General features: G+C 48.9%; 1 protein-coding gene and 1 long non-coding RNA gene across 3 annotated transcripts; one reads left to right on the forward strand and one right to left on the reverse strand.

Annotated features, from left to right (window-relative positions):
• On the forward strand, positions 1,847-6,181 carry LOC106509953. 2 transcript variants are annotated; one of them, XR_001308003.2, is made up of 3 exons: positions 1,847-2,254; positions 5,060-5,228; positions 6,032-6,181. It is a non-coding gene; the product is annotated as an uncharacterized LOC106509953 (long non-coding RNA). The 2 variants fall into 2 exon arrangements; XR_002343102.1 differs by having other exon boundaries at positions 1,851-2,254; positions 5,060-5,155.
• Positions 16,342-21,561, reverse strand: MYC (MYC proto-oncogene, bHLH transcription factor). Its single transcript, NM_001005154.1, is given in 4 exon segments — positions 16,342-17,419; positions 18,491-18,867; positions 18,870-19,255; positions 20,941-21,561. Coding segments are annotated over 4 exon segments (1,356 nt in total). The 5' UTR covers positions 20,971-21,561; the 3' UTR covers positions 16,342-16,856.

Consider the following 22,729-nt stretch of genomic DNA (forward strand, 5'->3'; position numbering starts at 1 on the left):
TTAAGAAGCCAGCACAGTGTCCGTGAGGATGCAGGTTCAATCCCTGGCTTCGATCCGTGGGTTAAGGATCTAGCTGCGGCCGTAGATTGCTGACGTGGCTCAAATCTGGTGTTGCCGTGGCTGTGGCTGTGGCTGTGGCCCCAGCTGCAGCTCCGATTGAACCCCTAGCTCAGAAACCTCCGTGTGCTGCAGGTATGGCATTAAAAAGAGAAAGAAAGAGAGAAAGAAAGAAAAAAATGAAGAAAGAAAGGAAAGAAGGAAGGAAGGAAGAGAGAAAAAGAAGAAAGAAAGAAAAGAAAGAAAGAAAGGAAGAAAGAAAAGAAAGAAAGAGCAGATCTTTATCCACAAGGTATCTATAGCCTGAGAAAGGCCATCAGCTCAAAGCAGACAGTCTCTGGGGTATAAGGAATCAGACAAAGGAGATTTCAAGTCCCTGATCTCAATAGGCCAAATATGGGCATCGTCCCTTTCTTGGGCCCTATTCCAGGTGTCCTTAGCCTCGTGGCTATTCTTTGCCTCCCATTCAGTCCTATCACCTCCTTTCTAATCTTAAAGGATGTGGAGGGACTTAGATTCCATCAAATTTAAAATCAGTTCCCTTTGGCAAGAATGCAGAGTTCAGAGTTGACTTTTACCCCAGGCACAGTGCTGCAAAAATGGAAAAATCCAGTTCCCATTTTCAAGAGCTCACAGTAGAGAAGAGAAAATTACAATCAACTGTGGTCAATATAATGACATAGGGGAGTTCCCAGGCTGGGATAAAGATACCAGGGTAGGAATAGGACATGATTTTAGGTGGTAAACAATTTTCTAAGAGCATTGATTTTGTTGGTATATTTTGAGTCAGAAAGAGAAAAAAAAATCCGACACCTCAATCCTGTGTTAAATGTTTCCATTTTTACTCATTTATTCATTCATTTAAAATATGTAGTTCTTCTGTGCCTGGCAGTATTCTAGCCTCTGAGGGTCCAGAAGTCAACAACGAGCTGAAAACCTTGGCCTTTGGAGATTTCACGTTAAATTCAAATAAATTATTTTAATTTAAAACATGAGATGAATCAGAAATCCATGGATAAGCAAGTTCAGCTCCATGGATAACCTTGAACCAGTTTCTTAACCTCTATGTGCCTCAGTTTCCTCATCTATGAAATAGGAATCACTGGGTATCTTCCTCACTGGGATGGTTCTGGCTCCTGGGAGCTGACTGTATGACACACACATTGCCTGGAACACAGTTAAGCTCCATGTAAGTGTTTGTTGATTTCTTTTCTGTTCTTTTTTTTTAAGTACAGGTTAAAATTTTTGAAGATGAAGCAATGACTCTGGGAAGCTAGGAAGTTCAGCCCCAGACATCGTCCCAAGAGCCTGCAGAACTAGTTAGGATGCGTAATTCAGGCTTCGCCTTAAGTGTTCTAACTTAGTGGAGCTGGAGCAAGGCCCATCTCAACTATTACCCTGACAGTCACCCGTCAGAGGCTGCTTTAGGGTTCCAATAAGGAGTCCTCTAGGGTAGGGTAGGGCGGGAGATGCCCTCCTGGGTGCTTATGCTGCCTTGAAGGATAGACTTCCCACAAGTTGGTTTCAGGGGGAGCCTTTTGGCCAAGGGACCAGCAGGTGCAATGAAACAGGAGTGAGCTGATTTGCTGGTGAAACGGCAAAGCATTTACCAAGATGGAGACATTCAGTCTGTAAGGCTGTTGGTTGACTCTGATTTGAGGAAAAACTGGCTGTCCCCAGCATGCCGAGCCTGCTGAATCAAGTTCAGTGGAAACCCGCCAGCAGGCTTTTTGACATTGTGAGACGTTTGCTTTTCGGGGGGGTAAGTTACGGCACCCAGAAGCCCAAAGCAGCTGCTCAGAGAAGAAACGATTCCAAGAGAATCTCTGATAAAGATCTGCAGGCTGTCACTTTATCTGCAAGGTTCCCTTTCCACAGCAACTCCACCCTCAATGATTTCATAGGAGACAGGAGACGGAAGTGGGGAGCCTTTGCCTACCGCTTTAAAGAAAGTGACAGATCAACTCAGTGGTCTCATAGGGTTTCCGGAAGCTTGGCCAGCAAACGATATGCAGGAATCACCAAGGATTCCTTTCCTAACCCTAGTGGGGAATAAAGCATCATGGAATCCGATGGACACAGCTTCCAATTCTGACTCCACCGGCTGTGCCGGCTGCCTGACCTTGGGCAAACGCCACAGTTGCTCAAGACCTCATCTCATCGGCAGGATAAGAATCATGTCAAGAATCAGTGACAGGTAGGGGTAGGGGATCAAAAGGCACAAACTCTTATGTATAAAATAAGCTACAAGGATATATTGTAGAACACAGGGGCTAGAGCCAGGATTTTATCACAATTATACGTGGAGTATAAACTTTAGAAATTGTGACTTGCTGTATTGTATACTTGGAACTTGCACAATACTATACGTCAACTAGACCTCAATAAAAAAATTAAAAATTTTTAGAAGTTCTTGCTGCGGCACAGGGGGTTAAGGATCTCTGTTGCGGGCTCAGGTTGCTGTTGAGGTACAGGTTCACTCCTTGACCCGGCACAGAGGTTAAAGGATCCAGCATTGCTATAGCAGTGGCGAAGGTCATAGCTGCAGCTTGGATTCAGTCCCTGGCCTGGGAACTTCCATAAGCCGTGGATTTGGCTAAAAAAAATTTTTTTATTTTAAAATAAATAAATAAGGGAGTTTCTATCATGGCGCAGTGGTTAACGAATCCGACTAGGAACCATAAGGTTGCAGGTTCGATCCCTGACCTCGCTCAGTGGGTGAAGGATCCGGCGTTGCTGTGAGCTGTGGTGTAGGTTGCAGATGCGGCTCGGATCTTGCATTGCTGTGGCTCTGGCGTAGGCCAGGAGCAGCAGCTCCGATTGCAACCTCCATATGCTGCGGGAGCGGCCCGAGAAAATGGCAAAAAGACAAAAAATAAATAAATATAAATAAATAAATAAGCTACAAGGATATATTGAACAGCACAAGGAATACAGCCTCTGTCTTAGAGTAACTCTAAATAGGCTACAACCTTTAAAACTTAGGAATCTCTTCGTTGTACATCTGAAACATACATACTATGGTACATTGACTATATCTCAATTAAAAAATAAAGAAATAGGCAACATACCACAAAGACTAAGTGGCGTGATGGGTGTGGAGTGTGTGGCACACTGCTTGGCATGGAGTAAAAACTCATTAGTGACAACGTGCTATCATTTGTAATCAGAAAAAGTGAACTGGTATCCAGAAACTAAAGAAAGAGGAAACGCAGGCTGCCTTTGCAATGAGGAAAATTTCACTTGGGGCTTCTGGAGGAAAAAAAAAAAAAAAAAGAAAAATCAGAAGGGTGTGTGCCTGAGAGAGGAGATTTGACTAGAGGCTGAGAATGCAGTTCAGCTTTGTGGGGGGAGGGCACTGATGGCCAGGCACCCTCCAAGCACAGAGTAAAGAAGGGCTTGGGTGGGGGGAGCGAGTTGGAAACGGGGATAATGGAATGGAGATGGGGTTCTCATCTCTGGGGAGAGCACCTCCTCCCCAGCGCCTGCCTGCGGGTCGGGTTCAGCCACTTGTGGCAGGGAGGAGGGAAGGAAGGCACAAAGGAGGCGATGGTGGGTGGGAAGCAGGAAGAGAAAGCCACACAGAAAAAGGAAGGAAGGGAGCTCGCGGGTGGTTTGCTGTGTGGGAGGGGTTGGAGAAGAGAGAAAACCAGCCTCCAGTGAACTGAGTTCAAGGCTGCCTTCCCTGGTCCAATCAGGCTCACTGAGGGCCTACTATGTGCGCTCCCCAGCTTGGGCACTGACGGAGTTGATCGATGCTGCAAATCCAGCCCTGGAGGCACTTACCCACCTGCAGTGGGCTGAATCATGGCACCCCCCAGAGTTCAAGTCCACCAGGGATCTCGAAAAAAGACCTTGTTTGGAAATAGCATCTCTGGGGATGTAGTTAAGATGAGGTCACATGGGATTAGAGTGGGTAAAATCTGACGACTGCTGTCCTTCTAATAAGGGGAGGGAGTTCCTGCTGTAGCGTAGAGGGTTAATGATCCGGTGTGTCTCCGTGGTGATGCTCCTTCCATCCCTGGCCTGGGAACGTCCATATTCTGCAGGTTGGCAGAAAAAGAAAAGTAATAAAGAAAAAATAAGGGGAGAAGAGACCTAGAGATATATACAAACACAGGACAGAGGTCATATGCAGACAGAGGCACAGACAGGAAGGATGCATCTACAAGCCACGGCACGTCAAGGATGGCTGGAATCCACCAGAACCTAGGAAGAGGCAGAAAAGGAATCCCCCCCGGAGTCTTTAGAGGGAGCATGACCTCGCTGACACCTCTGTCATTCCATTTCTGTTCAGTCCGTCACCCAGTTTGGGGTAATCTACTCCAGCAGCCCCAAGAATCTAAACCATCGTTAAGAGAAAAACAGGACAACGCAGGCACTCCTGGCTCTGCAAGGTACTGCATTAACCAAAACTCATGTATGTCAAAATTGCATCCTTACTTTGCAGGTTCTGTGGCAACTGAGGTCCAGTTTCAGTTAACGTGGAACCGTGCAAAGCTAGGACTATGTGTACACCTCCCACCCAGAAAAGCACAAACAGCTTATAATCAAGAGAAAATTCATAAGGAGCAGGACAAAATGGGTTATGAAAGAAAGCTTTCGAAGGTGCAGAATGAGCTGTGTTTCTTTTTTTTTTTTTTCTTTTTGTCCTTTTAGGGCAGCACCTGCAGCATATGGAGGTTCCCAGGCTAGGGGTCTAATCGGAGCTGTAGCTGCTGGCCTACACCCCAGCCACAGCCACGCCAGATCTGAGCTGTGTCTGCGACCTACACCACAGCTCACGGCAACACCGGATCCTTAACCCCCTGAGTGAGGCCAGGGATCGAACTCGCAACCTCATGGTTCCCAGTCAGATTCGTTTCCACTGCGCCACGATGGGAACTCCTCAGCTGTGGTTTTGATGTGATTCCTGACATAAGGGAGTTTCTAAGGATTAGAAGAACAGGCACTCAGGAAAGTCACCTGGGGGGATGTTTCATGCCTTCTTTACTTCTTTCAGGGTTCTGATTCTGACTCCACCTCTTACCTGCTCTCCCGATTTCTGTCTGCCTGAGGCCGAGTGTCCTCACCTGTGAAATGGTGAGCAGGAATCCAGGTAGGCCTGGGGGACCCCCAGACCTGATCACTCACAGCAGCCTTTCACCAGCAGTGAAACCAATGGTACCTTGGTTTGTATCACAAACAAACAAAACATTGGGATTGGTTTTATTTCCTGTTTTTCAAATATGGTATTATCTTATCATATTAAGCATGCTTTGCAAACACGATGTTCCTGGAGATTTTGATCCTCAGCTTTGTCCCCCGAGGTGGCAGTGGGGTTGGGTTTTCCAGACTGAGAACCACTTGAATGAAGTGTCTCTGGATCATTTCCAGAGACAGCTCAGGGTTTTAGAGCAAGACCTCAGGAGTTGGACAAACTGGTTTTCCATCGAAGGTCTACGGCTATTTGCTACATGACCTTGGCAATTCATTTACATTCCTGTCCCCAGTCTCTGAGGACCAGTTTATTTATTTTTTTTCTTAATGCAATGAGCTAATAATAGTGCATAATCCATAGACTGGTTGAGATGATTACATGGTATACGTAAAATCCTTTGCACAATACCTGTCACAAGATAATTACTTCTTAAATGAGAGTTTAAAAAAAAAAAAAAAGAATTGTGCTTAAGCTGTGCAGAGTTTATTTGGGTTTGCTAGGAGGAAGAACCTCTAGACAGTAAGAATGGAGACACTACAGCATCCAGACTGTATGCTGTCGGCTGTATCTGTGAGCCTGGTCCCTAGTACAAACTATCCTTTGTTGTAGATAATCAAAGAACAAAATATGCTGCCCAATGAGACAATGCAGCCCAAGAACCTACGGCCCAGGATCTGATTGTGTTTATACCCTGTTATGGTTTTCAGGCCCTCCCAGGTCTCTCTCTCTTTCTCTCTCTCACTCTTTCTTTTTCTTTCTTTTTTTTTTTTAAAGGTTGTTGGCTTGCTCCAGAACAAGGCCGCATGATATCGTGGGGAAAACCTGAAGACTGCTCCATCACACAGGGCTTTTTAGTTGCAAGAAATAGAAACTCCTTCTGACTCATTGGATCCTAAATAGAATTTTCTTTTTCTTTTTTTTTTTTTTTTTGCTATTTCTTGGGCCGCTCCCGCGGCATATGGAGGTTCCCAGGCTAGGGGTCGAATCGGAGCTGTAGCCACCGGCCTACGCCAGAGCCACAGCAACCCGGGATCCGAGCTGCGTCTGCAACCTACACCACAGCTCACGGCAACGCCGGATCGTTATCCCACTGAGCAAGGGCAGGGACCAAACCAGCAACCTCATGGTTCCTAGTCGGATTCGTTAACCACTGTGCCACGACGGGAACTCCCTAAATAGAATTTTCTAGAAGGACTTTGGAGAGTTCCCAAAACGGACAGCGACCTGGGAAGCTGGGGTTGAGACAGGCTGGACACAGGCAATGCCAAGCACCTATAGAGCCAGACACCTTGGCCTCCCCGGGGACAGAGAGCAGCCAGAAGGAATGTGCTCAAACCTCTCTGTTCTGTTCTTGGTTCATTCCAGTCAGGACTCAAAATCCTGAGAGAGGGAAAAAAAAAAAAAAGAGTCTGCTTAGTGACCCCTGGGCATCTCTGTGACAAGAAGAGGTCAGGACACTCCTTTAGACCTACTCAGATGCCCTGCATTAGGTAAGAGGCAATTCCAAAGCGGGTAGAGAGAGAGGAGACCACCCCAGAGGTGGACCTCGGAAAGCCAAGGCCCTCCCCCAATCCGCTGCTGAAAGTCTGTGCGCTCCGCACACAGCCCCGCCCCTGCCTGCACCTCGATTTTTTATCCTCAATGTGAGCTGATCAGCTCAGGTGAGATTGGGGGCTTTCCATCCAGAATGTTCTCAGCCCCCTACTGCTCTGATCTCCTGTTTGCTTTTGTTTATCCCCCCACCCCTCAAGCTCACAGCCACGAGCTTCTTCAGGTCAGAGACCAGTTTCTGAGAAGCCCATTGCCAATGAGAGGTCTGCCGGTGAAACCCTTGGGGCCAGCCTGGGAGGCGTTCATGATAATTTTTTCAAAAGTATTGTGGAAAAGGCAGCAGTCTCAGTGCCTGGGAGGGACATCTGAAGGGGGGAGGGAATGACAGCATTGTTTGTTAAGAAGAGAGACAGAGGAGTTCCCATTGTGGCTCAGCAAGTTAACAACCCAACTAGTATCCATGAAGACTTGGGTTTGATTCTTGGCCTAGCTCAGTGGGTTAAGGATCCTCAAGCTGCAATTGAGTTCGCAAATGAGGCTCAGATCTGGTGCTGCTGTGGCTGTGGTGTAGGTTGGCAGCTGCAGCTGATTTGACCCCTGGCCCCGGAACTTCCATATACTGCAGGTGTGGGCTTAAAAAAGCAAAGCAAAACAAAACAACAACAAAAAACCAAAACCCTAAAACCATAAACCTATTGCCTATTTCTGGTCATGGACCGGACTGCATGGACTTGCTGGCTGCATTTTTTTTTTTTTTTTTTTTTTTTGCAACATTAATTGAGTACGTTCTATGTGCCTAGCTAGGGCTTAGTATTGGCAATACCAGGACATATAAGAAGCAGCTCCAGGAGTTCCTGTCATGGTGCAGTGGTTAACAAATCCGACTAGGAACCATGAGGTTTTGGGTTTGATCCCTGGCCTTGCTCAGTGGGTTAAGGATCCGGTGTTGGCGTGAACTGTGGTGTGGGTCACAGACTTGGCTCGGATCCCACGTTGCTGTGGCTGTGGTGTAGGCCGGTGGCTATAGCTCCAATTAGACCCCTAGCCTGGGAACCTCCATATGCCGCGGGAGTGGCTCAAGAAAAGGCAAAAAGACAAAAAAAAAAAAAAAAAACAAAAAACAGCAGCTCCAAATCCACTGCGGAAGCAGGAGAAGCGTGTGGGTGATTTGAGTAGTTTGTTAAACTGGAAACAGCAGGAACTCAAGAAACCCAGTGACAAGGAATCTGACGACCCAGGGCTGAATGGCAGTTCTGATACTGCCTTGCTATATGACCTTGAGAGAGTTATCTGATAACCGGAAATCTCCATACCCTAAAGTCTGTGATGAGGAAGTGAATGTTATCATGTCGTGGGGCGGTTGTGACATAAAATAAAACAGGCAAATAACCTGCTGTATGAGAAGGGTGCCATGGCGCTTAACTCCTATTAGCTACAGTGACCAGAAGCTGGAAAAGGGAACCGAGGGAGCAGAGATCAGGGGGGGCTTCCCTGAAGAGGTGACATTCATAATGAGACCCGGACCGTGTGTGCTAAGCGCTATTCAGGTCAAGGGACCGGGATCTGGAGGAGGGAATGTGACTGGCATTCAGGAAAAAAATGCAAATTGCCTCAATAAAGTTGTAAGAAGTGATATGGCAGCAGGCTAGACAGGTAAGCTGGGACAGGTCGCGAAGAGGTACAAAGATATTTGTACTTTAGGGTCAGAGTAAGGAGAGCCATGACATTCTTGAATGTCGTGCAGGGATTTATCTCATCAGTGTCCCTTTGAAGACCACTCCTGTCCTTTCGAGACCAGATTAGAGGCAGCAAGAATTTACCGTAGAGACTCAGGCTCGAGCTGATGGTAGCTGGAGAGAGGGTGGTGGCAGTAGGCAAGGAGACATGGGGACAGAGGTGGGAGGCAGTTAGGAGGTGGAATCTAAAGTACTTGGTGATGGGAGTTCCCATTGTGACTCAGCAGTAAGGATCCCAGCTCGTGGTCCATGAGAATGCAGGTTCCATCCCTGGTCTCGATAAGTGGGTTAAGTATCTGACGTTGCTGTGAGCTGTGGTGTAGGTCACTGACAAGGCTCGGAACCTGTGTTGCTGGGATTGTGGTACAGGTTGGCAGCTGCAGCTCTGATTCAACCCCTGGCCTGGGAACTTCCATAGCCCCAGGTGTGGCCCTAAAAAAGACAAAAAAAAAAAAAGGACTTAGTGATGCACTGGTGATGGAGGGTGAGTGAGGGAGAAGAGAAAGAGGACGTGTTCTTTGTTTGAACCTGTGCTGGACCACTTCTCACATATTACCTCATTTAATTCTCCCAACAGCCCAGGTAGAAAGAAATGATTCTCACATACTGTACCCCAATTCTCCCCTTGATTTCCTTTTCTCCCTCCAAATCAAGACAGTCAGGTTCAGAGCAGCAAAGTCCTTTGTTCTGGGTTGCACAGCCAGACCAAAACTCCAGCATGTGGGACCTGAGATGCCAGGTGCTTTCAGCTATGACCCTTAGTTCCCACACCTATTTCTTCATCCTCATCACTTGCGGAACTTTTTTTTTTTTTAAAAAAAAAAAAAGGGACAGGATCTTTGACTCCATCCTCTGGACATTCTGGTTTAATATCTCCGAGGTGGATCTTTTTACAAAAGATCCGCAGGTGATTTTAAGAATGAGTCAGGCTTTGAAAACGCCTGGCTTCTTCCATGCGACTCTAAGGAGTTCAGCAGCACAATTGCCTGGTGAGTCAGTCTAGGGAACACCTCTTCTTCTTGTGAACCCATCTTCATGTTTCAGGAGTTGTCTTTCCCCTGCTGGATGGTGCTGTCAGTCACACGCACTGGCCCCAATTTCACCAAAGGAGGGCTGGGAGCTGCACCGATGGACCAGTCCCCAGGGTGGGCATGTGACCCCAGGAGACCAATCAGAATCCTTTTTGAGGCTTTTCCTTGCAGGGAAAGAGGGACCCTCTTTCTTTGAGGAGCTGATGTTAGCCTATAGCCACTACCAGCCATTTTTGCCCCAGGTGGGGAGGTCCTGACTGAGATGAAGGTATGGAAAGAATCCTGAAGCCACTGTTTGTTTCAGCCCCTAGATCCAGTCAATCACCTTTGGGCTTTTTCAGTTACATAAACTAATTATACAACTTTTTTTTTTTTCGCTTTTGCCAATAGAAGCTGAATTTCTGTGGCTTGCAACCTACACACCCTGATTGATAGACTCAGAGAAACGGTCACTGAGGCTTCTGCTGTCTGGAGTGAAATGGGTAAACATCAAGGGGAGTGGATGGTAGATTTGGCATGAGCGGAGCACAGAGCATTTGATTTTACAAGGTAAAAAAGGATGGACCTCCAAGAAGTAGACAGTTGAGTTCCCTAGTGGGGCAGCAGGTTAAGGATCCAGCATAGTTGCTGCTATGGCTCTGGCTATAGCTGTGGTGAGGTTTGATCCCTGGTCCAGGAACTTCCACATGCTGTGGGCATGGGCAGCAAAAAAAAAAAAAAAAAGTATATGGCAAATACATTCATTTATTCATTTATCTGTTGGTATACTCATTGATTCATTTAGCGACATTTTATATGCTAGATACTGTGCCTGCCCTGTGGGATACAGTGATGGAGAAAGTCAACGGTACATATCCTCAAGGAGTTTAGAGTCTAGAAAGGGAGAAAGAGAATTAAAAGGGTTGTTTCTACCCAGGTAAACATACCTTGTGCTAGAGCAGTAGCAGACAGCTCTGGGAGCCTAGAGGAAGACTTGGCTTGGCCTCTAACATCACCTTCGGGGTGAGCCCCTCTCTGAAGGACTGGCCACATTCAGGACAGTATCCCCCTCTCACCTTAGTCTACTTGTCTTGCACACGCAGCTGAGGGCCTTTAGAGTTCAAGCCACATGCTCAGGTACTGCATAGACACGGATGACGGAAGTTGCCCTTGAGAGGCTTACATTCAGTCATATCATCCCTTCTCTCCTGTGTCTTCAGTTCTCCCCCTCTCCACTTCATTTCATCAGCCTATAAACCAAAGATCTCCTTATCTTCAATAAGATAAAATCAACATCCAATCCAGCAAACCAAACTGAATCCAATCCCTGCCTTCACTGGATATATCCATCTCCTTCCCTTCCCAGAGCTATGCTTCTGGAAAAGGTTGTTGAGAATCTTGTTTCCACTTTGCTTCCTCCTCACTTCCATTGTCCAATGGCTCTTTTTTCAGCCATTCCCCAGGGAATCGTGGGGTCAGTGTTCAGTACCAGGCATTATTGTTGGCACTGAGTAAGGGTTCACTGTAGAACAGGGCTGATGTGATTCCATTCCTCAAGGCAAGATGAGCTATTTCCATAGTGAGTATCTGGGCAGGCCATCCTCGTCTGCTAGGGAAACTGGTCTAGTGGTCAGAGAATAATAGGAGGAGCACTGTGGAGAATGAGTAAGAGCATGCCGGGCTTGTGGGTGTGGTGTTGGTGGAAGTGGGTGGATGGGGGGTTAACAGTGTTTTGCGCAGAGGGGACAAAGTGTCTGAAAAAGCTCACATGATAAATAGAGGGAAACAGAGTGAGAAGCCAGTCTGTGGAGGACCTTGGAAGTGTAGGATGGCTTTGGACTTTATCCAGAGCGTAGACAGAACCCTCTGAAGGGACTTAAGCAAGGGAGGGGGCATAATCATATTTGTGATTTTAAACGACCTTGGGGGTGGCATGTTGGAGAAAGCGGTGGTTCGCAAATTTTTCAAGCCCCAGAGCAATTGTGAAACAGTTTCCTTCCTCCTCCCACCTGCCTCCCTCCCTTCCTTCCATCTTTCCTTCCTTCCATCCTTCTTTCCATCCTTCCTTCCTTCCTTCCTTCCTTCCATCCTTCTTCCCTTCCTCCCTTCCTTCCATCCTTCCTTCCTTTTTCACATTAAACACACACAAAACAACAACAACAAAAACCCAACATGGTTTCCTGGAATCCGTCTCCTGAGATCCTAATTCAGGGGGACAATGAGTTTGCATTTGCAACAAGCCATGTTGGTGTTGATGGTGCAAGAATCACATTTTGGGATCTCCTGGGGAAGCTATTGCAGGAGGGTGGGGTGTTGAGAGAATGGTTAGGCAGCTGTTTCAAGTGATGGACTAGAATGAAAGGAATGAGGGAGAGGAAGGGTCTTGGGTGGATGGGGCTGATCTTCCACCGGGGCGAGGTGTGGTCAAGAAACTGTGTCCATAATGCTAAGTCCAGTGGGCCATTCTCTGCGGGTCCTGCTGTGGCTCTTGCTGCCTCTGATACTTCTGATCGAAGGGCTTCTTCCTAGGCTCCCTTATACTGATTTTCTCTTAGCTTCCCTTTATCCCTCTGATAAAGTCTTCCAGCATTTCCTGGGCTCTTTCCTTGATTCCATTTTCCCTTGGGGGAGGGGTTGGTCCTCAGTAGCTCCCAGAACTCTAAGCCCCTCCTGCTACATAGCACACATTCTAAAAATAAGTGTAAAATAACTTAGCGTCCAATTGTCTTCATTTCCTTTGTTCTCCACTAGTCCACAGGTGACTTGGAGTTAGGACCGTATCCATCTCATTTCTCTTAGCATCTCTTCCCATGCCCAGCACACTGTGGGCACACAGTCGGGGCTCCATCAATATTTATAAACAAATGAATAACTCCAGCTCTCACAATTTTGCCAGCTCTGTGAATGCAGGCAACATACTGAAATCTCTCAAAGTTTCAATCCCTTTATGTGTAAAACGGGGATTAGCAATGGAATTTACCTCCTAAGAGATGCTTTGGGGATGAGATAAGATAAATACACAGTAGGGAGTTCCTGCTGTGGAGCTGTGGGATGATCATCTGGCTTGTCTCTGTGAGACACAGGTTCAGTCCTGTCTCTGCGGAAGCTCAGGTTCGATTCCGGCATGGTGGGTTAAGGATCTGGCATTGCCACAGCTCTGGTGTAGGTCACAGCTCCAGTTCAGCTGGGATCCCTGGCCAGGGGATTTTCCATATGCCCTGGGGGCAGCTGAAAAAGGAAATAAAGGTAAATATGTATAAAGTGTTTATCACATAGTAAACTTCGGCTACTATTATTGTTTTTGTAGTTGGCACATGTTTGACTTTGGGAGAACTATTGAACTTGTCTAAACTTCAGTGTTGTCATATTCAAAATAGCTGCTCTCCAGCTGGGCTGCTGAGAGGGTCCAGTGAGACCGAGGGTCTGGCAGACAGGAGGTGTGTCACGAAGGTTCATTCTGTCCCCAGCTCTCCCAGCCCCCATCCCCAGAGACCTCTGACTACTCTGGCCTGTTTTATCCCTCGATGGGCTGATGGGGTGACAATGGGAAGAAAGTGTTGGGGATTGTGGCTGAGCTCCCAGGCATTGCATAAAAACAAAGAACATTCCTTTTCACCTTAGAAGATCTACAACCTATTAACACAGGGCTCTCCTCAACTGTGTCTCCCTTAAGAGCTTAGCGGAAACCAATATTGAAAGAAATAAAATGAAAAACAAAATGAGAAATCAACTCAGAGTCATTTTGAGCCATCTCAAACCAGTCTGGCAAAGCCAACACTCTTGGGTATTCCTTCTACATTTTGGAATTCATCTAGATTTTCCCTGGAAGGGTCAGGACTAGAGAAAGATGATTGCTACAGCTTTAGTGATGGGTGGTAGAGGTGTTTTCTTTGTTTTTTGTTTTTGTTTTTTTTTTTTAAATGTTCCTGTTTTCATTCCTTCTCCTTTGAAATAGGCATGTAATGGTCTGTAACCTGAAATGAAGAACCTTTTGTAAAGCTGCTAGTGCATTTATAGATAGTGTTGGGGGGACAACGTTCACCCTCTTCTAAGCTAAGAGTTGTGCTTTATTGGAAAGACATGTTTCAGGGCCTTCGTGTGTATACTAAGAAATTACTATGGGTGGAGCCAGTCATTGGCTGTTACGACCAAACCACAGAAAACCCTCTATCACGACTGTTTTGTCCTCTTTCCCAAGCATTTTTTTTTTTTTTTTTTTTTTTTCGTTTTTGGCTGCATCCATAGCATATGAAAGTTTCCAGGCCGGGGATGGAATCTGAGCAGGAGCTGCGACCTATGCCATGGCTGCATCAACTTGGGCTCCTTTACCCGCTGTGCTGGGCCAGAGATCCACCTGGCACCTCCACGGAGACAAGCCAGGTCATTACCCCACTGTGCCATGGCCGGGAATGCCAAGCTTTGTCTTAAAGACCAGCAGAGAACTCTGCTTACGTATTTCAGCTGAGAAGAACCTCAGTATGAGGCTGGGATTGTGAAAACTCTGTGCGTTTAAAAATTTGATTGATTATTTTCATAGTGTGGATCTCCTTTGTTGCTTCCAAATGGCAGCCTAAAATAACACTTCCTTTCTCTTTAGACAGTCCATCCCTCCAGAAAACCACCCCAAGCATCCCCCGATAGAGTCGTTAATCCTGGACAGGGTCCTGGGTACAAGGCAGAGTTCAGTTAGCTTATTCCTTCCTGTATATTCCTGACTGAATTATGAGCTCCACCTCTCCAGCTCCAATTCTTGGTCATTGTTATCTGCAAAATAGACGACACAGTGGCAGAAACCCTGGGGACACTCTGGATTGGCTCTGAGGGCCAATTAGTCGAGGTCAAGGTGAGTCTGATTTTCTGGAAAGAAGCTGGCCTCGCTGCTGTTTTCAGACCGTTCCCTGGCTTCATAAACCTAAGAGAGGGGCTTAATGTGCAGTTGGAACGTTTCCTTCCATCTCCACAGCCAAGCTCTGCATCCTGAAAGTTGTTTCCTGATCATTCGGAATGGGGAGTTGTTTTCATAGCGAGGCACATTCGTTCCTATCCCACAGGCTTGCCCAGACTTAGCAATTCCAACTCACACCTTCCCTGTTCCCAAGTGATTCACCTGGGGCTGGACTCCAGCCACCAAGGGGCAAAGCGTGAATGGTTTTAAGATCGCCCCCACCTCTGTAACACTTTGAACTAAACTTCTGTGGATTGTATCTCCCATGTAGGATGTAGGGTGTGACAGCTTGAAGCTATTAAGGTAGGACTTAGGATCCAGAAAAAAGGATCAAGAAAAAGACTTTAAGGACTTGAGTCAATTATCAAAGGGGTCAGAGCCAAAGACAGTAATTATTTATTGATTTATGGGTTGTGTGGATTTAAATCCCCAAGTACAGGGATCTGAGGATCTACTCTAAGGCTGAGACAGCGAGATAATTAGAGCAGTGATAGTAACTCCCATGTACTGGTTAGTCAAGGGTCTAGTTTCTGGTTGGACCGCAGGGTTTTCAAAGGCTTAGAATGAGTATCCACATTCAAGAACGGCTTTTCGCTCTCTCATGAGAACCTGTATCATGCCTGTCCATGTATGAAAGAGGTTGGAAGGAAGGGGAGTTCGTCATTTCCAAAATAATGACTCAGATGACAAGGAGTAAGTTTGTTTTAATTTATGGTCTGAACAGGAGCATTTCCATGTTGGCTGCTTCCCAGGAGCAACCAGTGAATCTCACTTAACAAATGGCTAAGGTAAGCGTGAGTGGGTTTCCCATTGTGAAAGGAAAAAGTAAGCCATGAGCCTGCAAAATAAAAACAAAAACAAAATTAAAGATTAAAATGAGGAACCCTATCAGGCCAAATGTTGAAACCTAAGGCACATAATCCACTGCACTGGTCAGTCCTGTCCTTGTGATAGGCCGGTTTGTTCCTACTGGCCTGTGGAGAGGTGAGCTAGCACAGGTAAAGCCTGGGTTTGAATCCCAGCTCTACTCAGGGGACCTTGGATGTATGGATGAATCTTGCTATGCCTCAGTTTCCCTTGCTATTATGGGGAAATCAACAGTACCTCCTTCCTAGGGTTGCTGGGGAGTTATAAGGAAAATGCTTGGAAAAATGTCTGGCACATCAATCTAATGGATCTCAGTACTGTAGATACAGGATGAGCTAAGACATGATAGCAAAGTGTTAAGTGTTTTTCAAGTGGGTCCTGGATTCAGCCTTTACCTATGTGGCTGAGAAGTTGTATCATCACTCTGAGCTTCTCTATTTCATTGTAAAATAGGGTTAATAACTTGCCTCCTAGAGCACTTGGTAGTAGAGAAGCAGCAGCAAGTTGGTCCCTACTCTTCTAGTGGACAGAAGCCCTGGGTTTTGAATGGAGCTGGGGGAATGACAAGGAGACTCCAAACTGACAGAGTGCCTTCACCTTCCTCCGCCCTCCCCATCCTCACCACTCTGTTATCCTTCCCAGTTGTCTTTCAACCTGCAGCTCCCTTTGCCTACCTCTAACCCTCTTCCCTAGCCTCCTGCCTTTTCATTCTTTGAAGTATCAACTCTGGCCGTTATCACAAATCTCCAGGAGGCATCTTATAAACCTGAGAACTTAAAGACCTTAAGGCCCAGACCCATTAGAACAAAGGAAAGCCCTCATCCTCTCCTAAATCACTTCTTTTCCCATCTTTGTAGGCTCAACTCCATTAAGGGCCAAATTCCGCTAATTTGTAATTGATGAAAAGAGAAAGAGGAAGAAAAAAAAAAGAAAAGAAACAAAACACTCACAACTTAACATTTGGCTTAATTATATATTTGCCAAATATTTTATTTTTTTCTAAAAACAATAGAAAAAAATCAACTTTAAAAAGGAAAAGGTACTTAAATAAAAAAAATTATGGTTTATAATACATGTCTTGTTGAAATTTTGTATAATTGCTATAAACGTTTTTTATTAAAATTATGTACATTTAATGACCATATTTACAGAGGAAAGTTTGCTGAACATTAAGATTTTGTAAAAACAATTTTTAAATACAAATCTGTTAAAGGAAAAAAAAAAAAGATGGTAAGCATAAAAAAAGTTCTTTTATGCTCAAAGTTCCATTTGAGGCAGTTTATATTATGTCTAGGCCTTTTAGTCCCAAGACCCAGCCAAGGTTGTGAGGTTGCACTGGATCATGCATTCGAGAAAAAGTTCATACATAATAATGAGTTCAAATAATGGCCAGCAAGCAGTTCTGTCCAAAGGAACCTTCTTCCTTACTTTCTCTTAGTAACAAGTGAGAATTCATGGGCCATTCTAGTTCCTCCCTCCAATAGGTCAATTTATGGGCAAGAGTTCCGTAGCTGTTCAAGTTTGAGTTTCAACTGTTCTCGCCTCTTCCGCAGCACGTCTTTTTCTGACACGAGCTTTTGCTCCTCTGCTTGGACAGACAGGATGTAAGCTGTGGCTTTTTTAAGGATAACTACCTTGGGGGCTTTTTCATTGTTCTCCAACTCTGGGATCTGGTCTCGAAGGGCAAAAAAGCTGCGTTTCAGCTCGTTTCTCCTCTGGCGTTCCAAGACATTGTGTGTCCGCCTCTTGTCATTCTCCTCCGTGTCCGAGGACCTGGGGCTGGCACATTTTCGGTTGTTGCTGATCTGTTTCAGGACCCTGCCACTGTCCAACTTAGCCCTCTTGGCAGAGGGATAGTCCTTCCTGGTGGAGGGGGGCGCTGCATAATTGTGCTGGTGCGTGGACACATGGCATCTCTTAAGGACCAGGGGGCTGTGAGGAGGTTTGCTGTGGCCTCCGGCAGAGGGTGACCCCGATTCCGACCTTTTGGCAGGGGGCTGCCTCTTTTCCACAGAAACAACATCAATTTCTTCCTCATCCTCTTGTTCTTCCTCTTTAAGAAAGGAAAGAGAAATCACCCAATTAGCAACTGGTTTCCTTAAAGCAATCAAGGACCAGATTAAATTAATACCATGCAAATGTAAGGCAGCATTAGGTAAGAAAGGACCCTGGCACAGAGTTATCCCCAGAGAACTAGCCAATCACCTGTGCCCTTCTTCCCATGATGGCAGAGTCTCAGGGAGGAAAATGACAGCTGGGTTTATGGCACAGACAAGAAAATTACAATTTACCATTTACAACATTGATGCCAATTCTTACCTAAGACTTAATGAGGCTCTGAACACACCCAAAGCAAAGCACATTCCCAGCACCTCCTATTTGCAAGGGACTTTACCAAGAACCCTTCAGGTGTTGCAAACAATAGCTGCAAATCTTTGGTATGACTTTACCAACTCCCTATTTTACTGGAAGGGCAAAAAAAAAAAAAAGTCTTGCAGCTTTGCCAAAAGTCCTAGGGGGTGAGGGAGGGAGAAAAGAAGCCCAATTTTGGAAAGGACTTGCTTTTAAGTGTTCAAAAGAGACTGAAAAGATCCCAGCTCCTCAGCCCATCCACTTTTAAGGCACTTTCACTAGCTCTTGGTACCCAGGTGGGAGGCTGCCTGCTCTCTGTCCACCACCCCCCTTTATTTTTGTTGATCTGTCGTCCACTAAAGGCCACCAACTTCTAAGAAGTTAAGGGAGGCAATTCATTCACTCTAAGAGATAGGTCTCTTAACCACGAGAGCTACCTCCCCACCCCCCAGGGTAATTAAAATGCTTAAGAAGGGTAAGAGGGAGCGGAGGGAGTGGCTAGATAAAGATTTTAAAACCCCAATGAAATTCTCAAAGGGAGGGAAAGGAGGAGGCTGGCACTAGGGAAGTCTCCGGGGAAGGGATGGGTGGAACGCTGAAGCCCAGCGTTCAAGAATGATGAGTTCCTCCATCAGGATCTGCATTTCTTTTCCAAATGGAAGAGAAGAGAAAAGGCAGGGACAACTGAAATGGCCCTTTGAATCCGAGGCCCATGAGACTAGGAAAGACAGCCAGCCAACCCCTCTGACGGGCTTGGAGGGGCCCAGCTTACCAGAGTCGCTGCTGGTGGTGGGTGGTGTCTCCTCGTGGAGAGCCAAGGGTTCGGGACTGGCCCGTGGGGAGGACTCGGCGGAGGAGAGCAGAGAGTCCGAGGACGGGGAGAAGGCGGTGGAGTCGGGGGAGGCGCAGGGCTTGGGCGAGCTGCTGTCGTTGAGCGGGTAGGGGAAGACCACCGAGGGGTCGATGCATTCGGAGGCGGCGGCGCTCAGGTCCTGCAGGTACAAGCTGGAGGTGGAGTAGCCGCCGTGCCCGCGGGCGGGAATCGGGCTGCCGCTGTCTTTGCGCGCAGCCTGGTAGGAGGCCAGCTTCTCTGACACGAGCTTGGCGGCGGCTGAGAAGCCGCTCCACATACAGTCCTGGATGATAATGTTTTGATGAAGGTCTCGTCGTCGGGGTCGCAGATGAAGCTCTGGTTCACCATGTCTCCTCCCAGCAGCTCGGTCACCATCTCCAACTGGTCGGCCGTGGAAAAGCTGCCGCCGCCGCCGTCATCGTCTCCCCTGGGGGAGAAGGACGCGACCGCGACGTACGAGGGCGAGCAGAGCCCGGAGCGGCGGCTCGGGGACAGGGGCGGGGTGGGCAGCAACTCGAATTTCTTCCAGATATCCTCGCTGGGTGCCGGCGGCTGCAGCTCGCTCTGCTGCTGCTGCTGGTAGAAGTTCTCCTCCTCGTCGCAGTAGAAATAAGGCTGCACCGAGTCGTAGTCGAGGTCATAGTTCCTGTTGGTGAAGCTGACGTTGAGGGGCATCGCGGCAGCCTGCTGGAGGGGGCACACAAAGAGGGGGGCGCGTCTTGAGTTAATGGGGTCTTTTTTTCGGGTGGAAACCCCGCGCAGCGCTCACTGCGCGCCACGATCGGGAACCACTCCCCTTCCAGCGCTATCCCCCAAAGCGGCTGGTGGGAGTGGGGGATTAACAAAAAGGCACCCTTCCACCCCCTCGAAGTGACCCTCTACTATCTCAGACACACACTTGGTGAACCACCTCTGTGGCGCCCACGGAGCTTCCGTTCCCCCGGGAGCCCGGAGCGCGAAGCCGGGGAGTCGGCCCCGCGGCCGCCTGGCAGTCGAAATCAGCTTTAGCCTCCTTTAACAGGCCAGGGAAGGCGGCGGTGGGGAAATACAATCTGCCAAACGCCAAGGCGCAAAGTTTTGCGCCACCTGAAGGGGAAGGCGAAGAGGCGCCGCGGCGGGAGCGGCTGCGCGCGGCCCCCCTCCCGCGCCAGGGCCCCTCCGCGCCGCGCCCGTTCCCACTCGCGCCCTCGCCGCGCTCCTTCCCCCGCCGGCGCCACCGCCCCTCCCAACCTCCCCTCTCCGCCTCCTCCATCCCCACCCCCCGCGCGCCCCCCTTCCTTCCTTTGCCGGCTTTTCTTCTTTTCTCTCTCCGGCTGGGGTAGAGAGCTCAGTCTTCGGGCCTTAACCCCCACCTCCGACCAATGAAAGGGTGTGTGGGGGGTCTGTTAAATAACAGACACCTCCCTGCAACACCCAGTACGGCGACGCAACTGCGCCAGAGACCCTGCTGCAATTCCGCGCCCGAAGCCGGGCGTCTTCCCCTCTCCCGCCGCCGAGGGTAGCAGCTGTTCTGGAAAAGCCCCGAACCCCGCTGCCCGCAGTCCCTCCGCATCGCAGGGACACCCGAGCGGGGACACCAGAGGCGGCCGAGGAGCCAAGGCGGGGTGCGGAGATTTGTCCTCGTTTTCCCCCGAGTCAATAATTCCAGGAGAATCGGACACATCTTTGCGCCAGCCTCCCTCTCCCCCGTCCCCGCGCTTCCCCAACACCAAGTCTTAACATCTCCGAGGACCAAGAGCTTTAATTTCATTATTCTTTTAAAAAGCCAAACGCCAACTTCTAAGAGGAGCCGGGGGGCGAATTGAAGCGCCGCGGGGATCGGCGGGCGGGACTCGCCGCAGTCTCCGCTGTCACAAATGCGGTAAGCCGAAATTTAAATGCCCTTTCGGAGACGGCAAAAAGTCAGAGGCTGCGGAGCTCTCGCTCCACACGCAATATGTAATTCTTACTCCTAGGAGCTCAGGACGTAAAGGGTTTTCTGCCCACTGCGAAGCATACCCCCCTTCTCCCTCCAAAAGGCAAAAAAGCAATCAAATGCAATAAAGCAAGAATGCCCAGCCGGCCGAGGTCAGCGTTCATCTACATTAAAACAAAAATACACAAAAACAACCAACCCCTCTAAAGGCTACTTTCAAAAAAAAGCACCCCGTTCTCCCTCTGCCTTCCTCTCTTCCTTCTTGACAAGTCATTGCACCCCGACCCAGCTCTGGTTCGTCCCCACCCTACCCCGACCAACCACAACTACTCTGAGAAAAGTGTCAATAGAGCAGGAATGGGAGAAAAGACACCCCAATTCGGGCATTCGACTCATCGCGGATTGAAAGCGGTAGCAAGAAGAAATTAAAAGACAAATAGGTCTGGGTGCTCACCGGGTTTTCCACTATCCGAAGGAAATCCAGCGTCCAAAAAGCGGCGAGGAGCGCCTTTCAGAGGAGCGAGTCGTGGGCAGCGACAGGGAAAAGTGTCTCCCCAAATAGGCAGAATAGCCTCTCCGCGTCCGGAGAGTCGCGTTGTCGCTCGGGTGTTGTAAGTTCCAGTGGAAAGTACCCGCCCGCTGCAGTGGGCAAAGTTTCGTGGATGCGGCGCGGGTGGCGGACCGCTGGCAGGGGTCGGCGGGCAGGGTGGGGTGGGGGCGGCCGGGACGGAGGCGAAGACCCTCTTTCACTCCGGATCTCCCTTCCCCCGGGCGCCCAGAGCGCGACTCAGCTTGCTCGGCCGGCTCTGCTCTTCCACCCTGGAGGGCCCGCCCGCTCGCTCCCTCTGCCTCTCGCTGGAATTACTACAGCGAGTCAGAGAAAGCCCAGAAAACCGGCTTTTATACTGCTAGGAACACCCCTCCCCTCCGTGCTCTTTTTCCCGCCAAGCCTCTGTATAGCCCTGCCCTTCCAGAGGCAGTGGGGAGCCTAGCGGTGGCCGGGGTGCGGCAAAGGCGGCGGCAGCCGAGAGATGCGCAGCCGGAGGGTCCTCAGCCGCGCAGACCCTCGCCTATAAAGGGCCGGTGGGCGGGGATTCGCGAGAGCGGATCTTTTTTTTCTTTTTCCCCCCGCCCTCGGCTTTGGGAACCCGGGAGGGGCGCTTCAGCCCGGGGAGGGAGGGAGGGGTTGGGTGGTTGGGAGGGAGGAGACTCAGCCCTTTGAGCCTGGCACTCCAGTGCGCAGAGCTTTCGGATGTAAACAGAGTAAGAGTGCCGCATGAATTAACTGCGCGCGCCTACCATTTTCTTTTGCTCCCGCTCAAACCCTCTTTCTCTGCTGCTTGCTCCTCTGGCGCAGCGCTCTGGGTGACAAACCGCATACTGGTCCCTTGTGCTTAAATCATCGCGGGCGGAACAGCTGACCCTCCACACTGAGAATACACGGTGTACCCACCGCCAAGCCACGCACGTCCCGGGCCGAGGGGGCGCCTCCCTAAGACTGGGGAAAGGGCAGCGTTTGGAAAATAAGCCCTACGAAGAGAGGAGGAAAGAAGGGGGTATTTGCGGGTGCGCGTTGTGTGTGTGTGGTGTGGGGTAAGTGTAGATGGGGAAAAATGATCAGAGGTGTAGGGAGGAAAATGGTACCTGGAATTATTTTAAAAAACTCAGCAACGCATTGCCACGTATACTTGGAGAGCGAGTTCTGAATAAACACCCACTGCATTTGTTGGGGGTGTTAGGCATTCTGTGTGTACAGCTACCTCGACTGAGCACCTTCCATCTAGAATGAAACCCCTAAATCGCTGCCAAAGCCTCGGTCGACCCCTCACCTCCGGGCTCCGCTGGCGCAGACCGACACAGACCTCCGCGGGAGCCCGCTTGCCCCCCTGGACGCGCTAAGCCCTGAGATCTTTCTGCCGGTTCCGGAGCTGGAGTAAAGGAGGAGCGCGCTTGCGGGTGCGCGCTGCGGGGGACTCTCCGCTCCCTACCCACTCTCTGCTCCCCACCCACTCTCTGCCCTTCTGCACCCTCATCCCACACCCCCGCACCTCTCGCTCGGAGGTCCCAGTTCTGCACCCAGGTTTCAGTAGAGACGAATCCTTTTTGCGCCCCGTGGCGTCGGTTTGCACTACGCTGGGGCTCCCAGGTTGGGGGAAATCGAAGGCGCTAGACGCGAGAATACTGGGGAGGGGGACGCGAGTCGCAGGACCAGACTCCCCAGAAGAGGGAAGGAGACGAGCTGG

The sequence above is a fragment of the Sus scrofa genome, chromosome 4 (assembly GCF_000003025.6).
Source record: "Sus scrofa isolate TJ Tabasco breed Duroc chromosome 4, Sscrofa11.1, whole genome shotgun sequence".
NCBI classification, from domain to species: Eukaryota; Metazoa; Chordata; class Mammalia; order Artiodactyla; family Suidae; genus Sus; species Sus scrofa.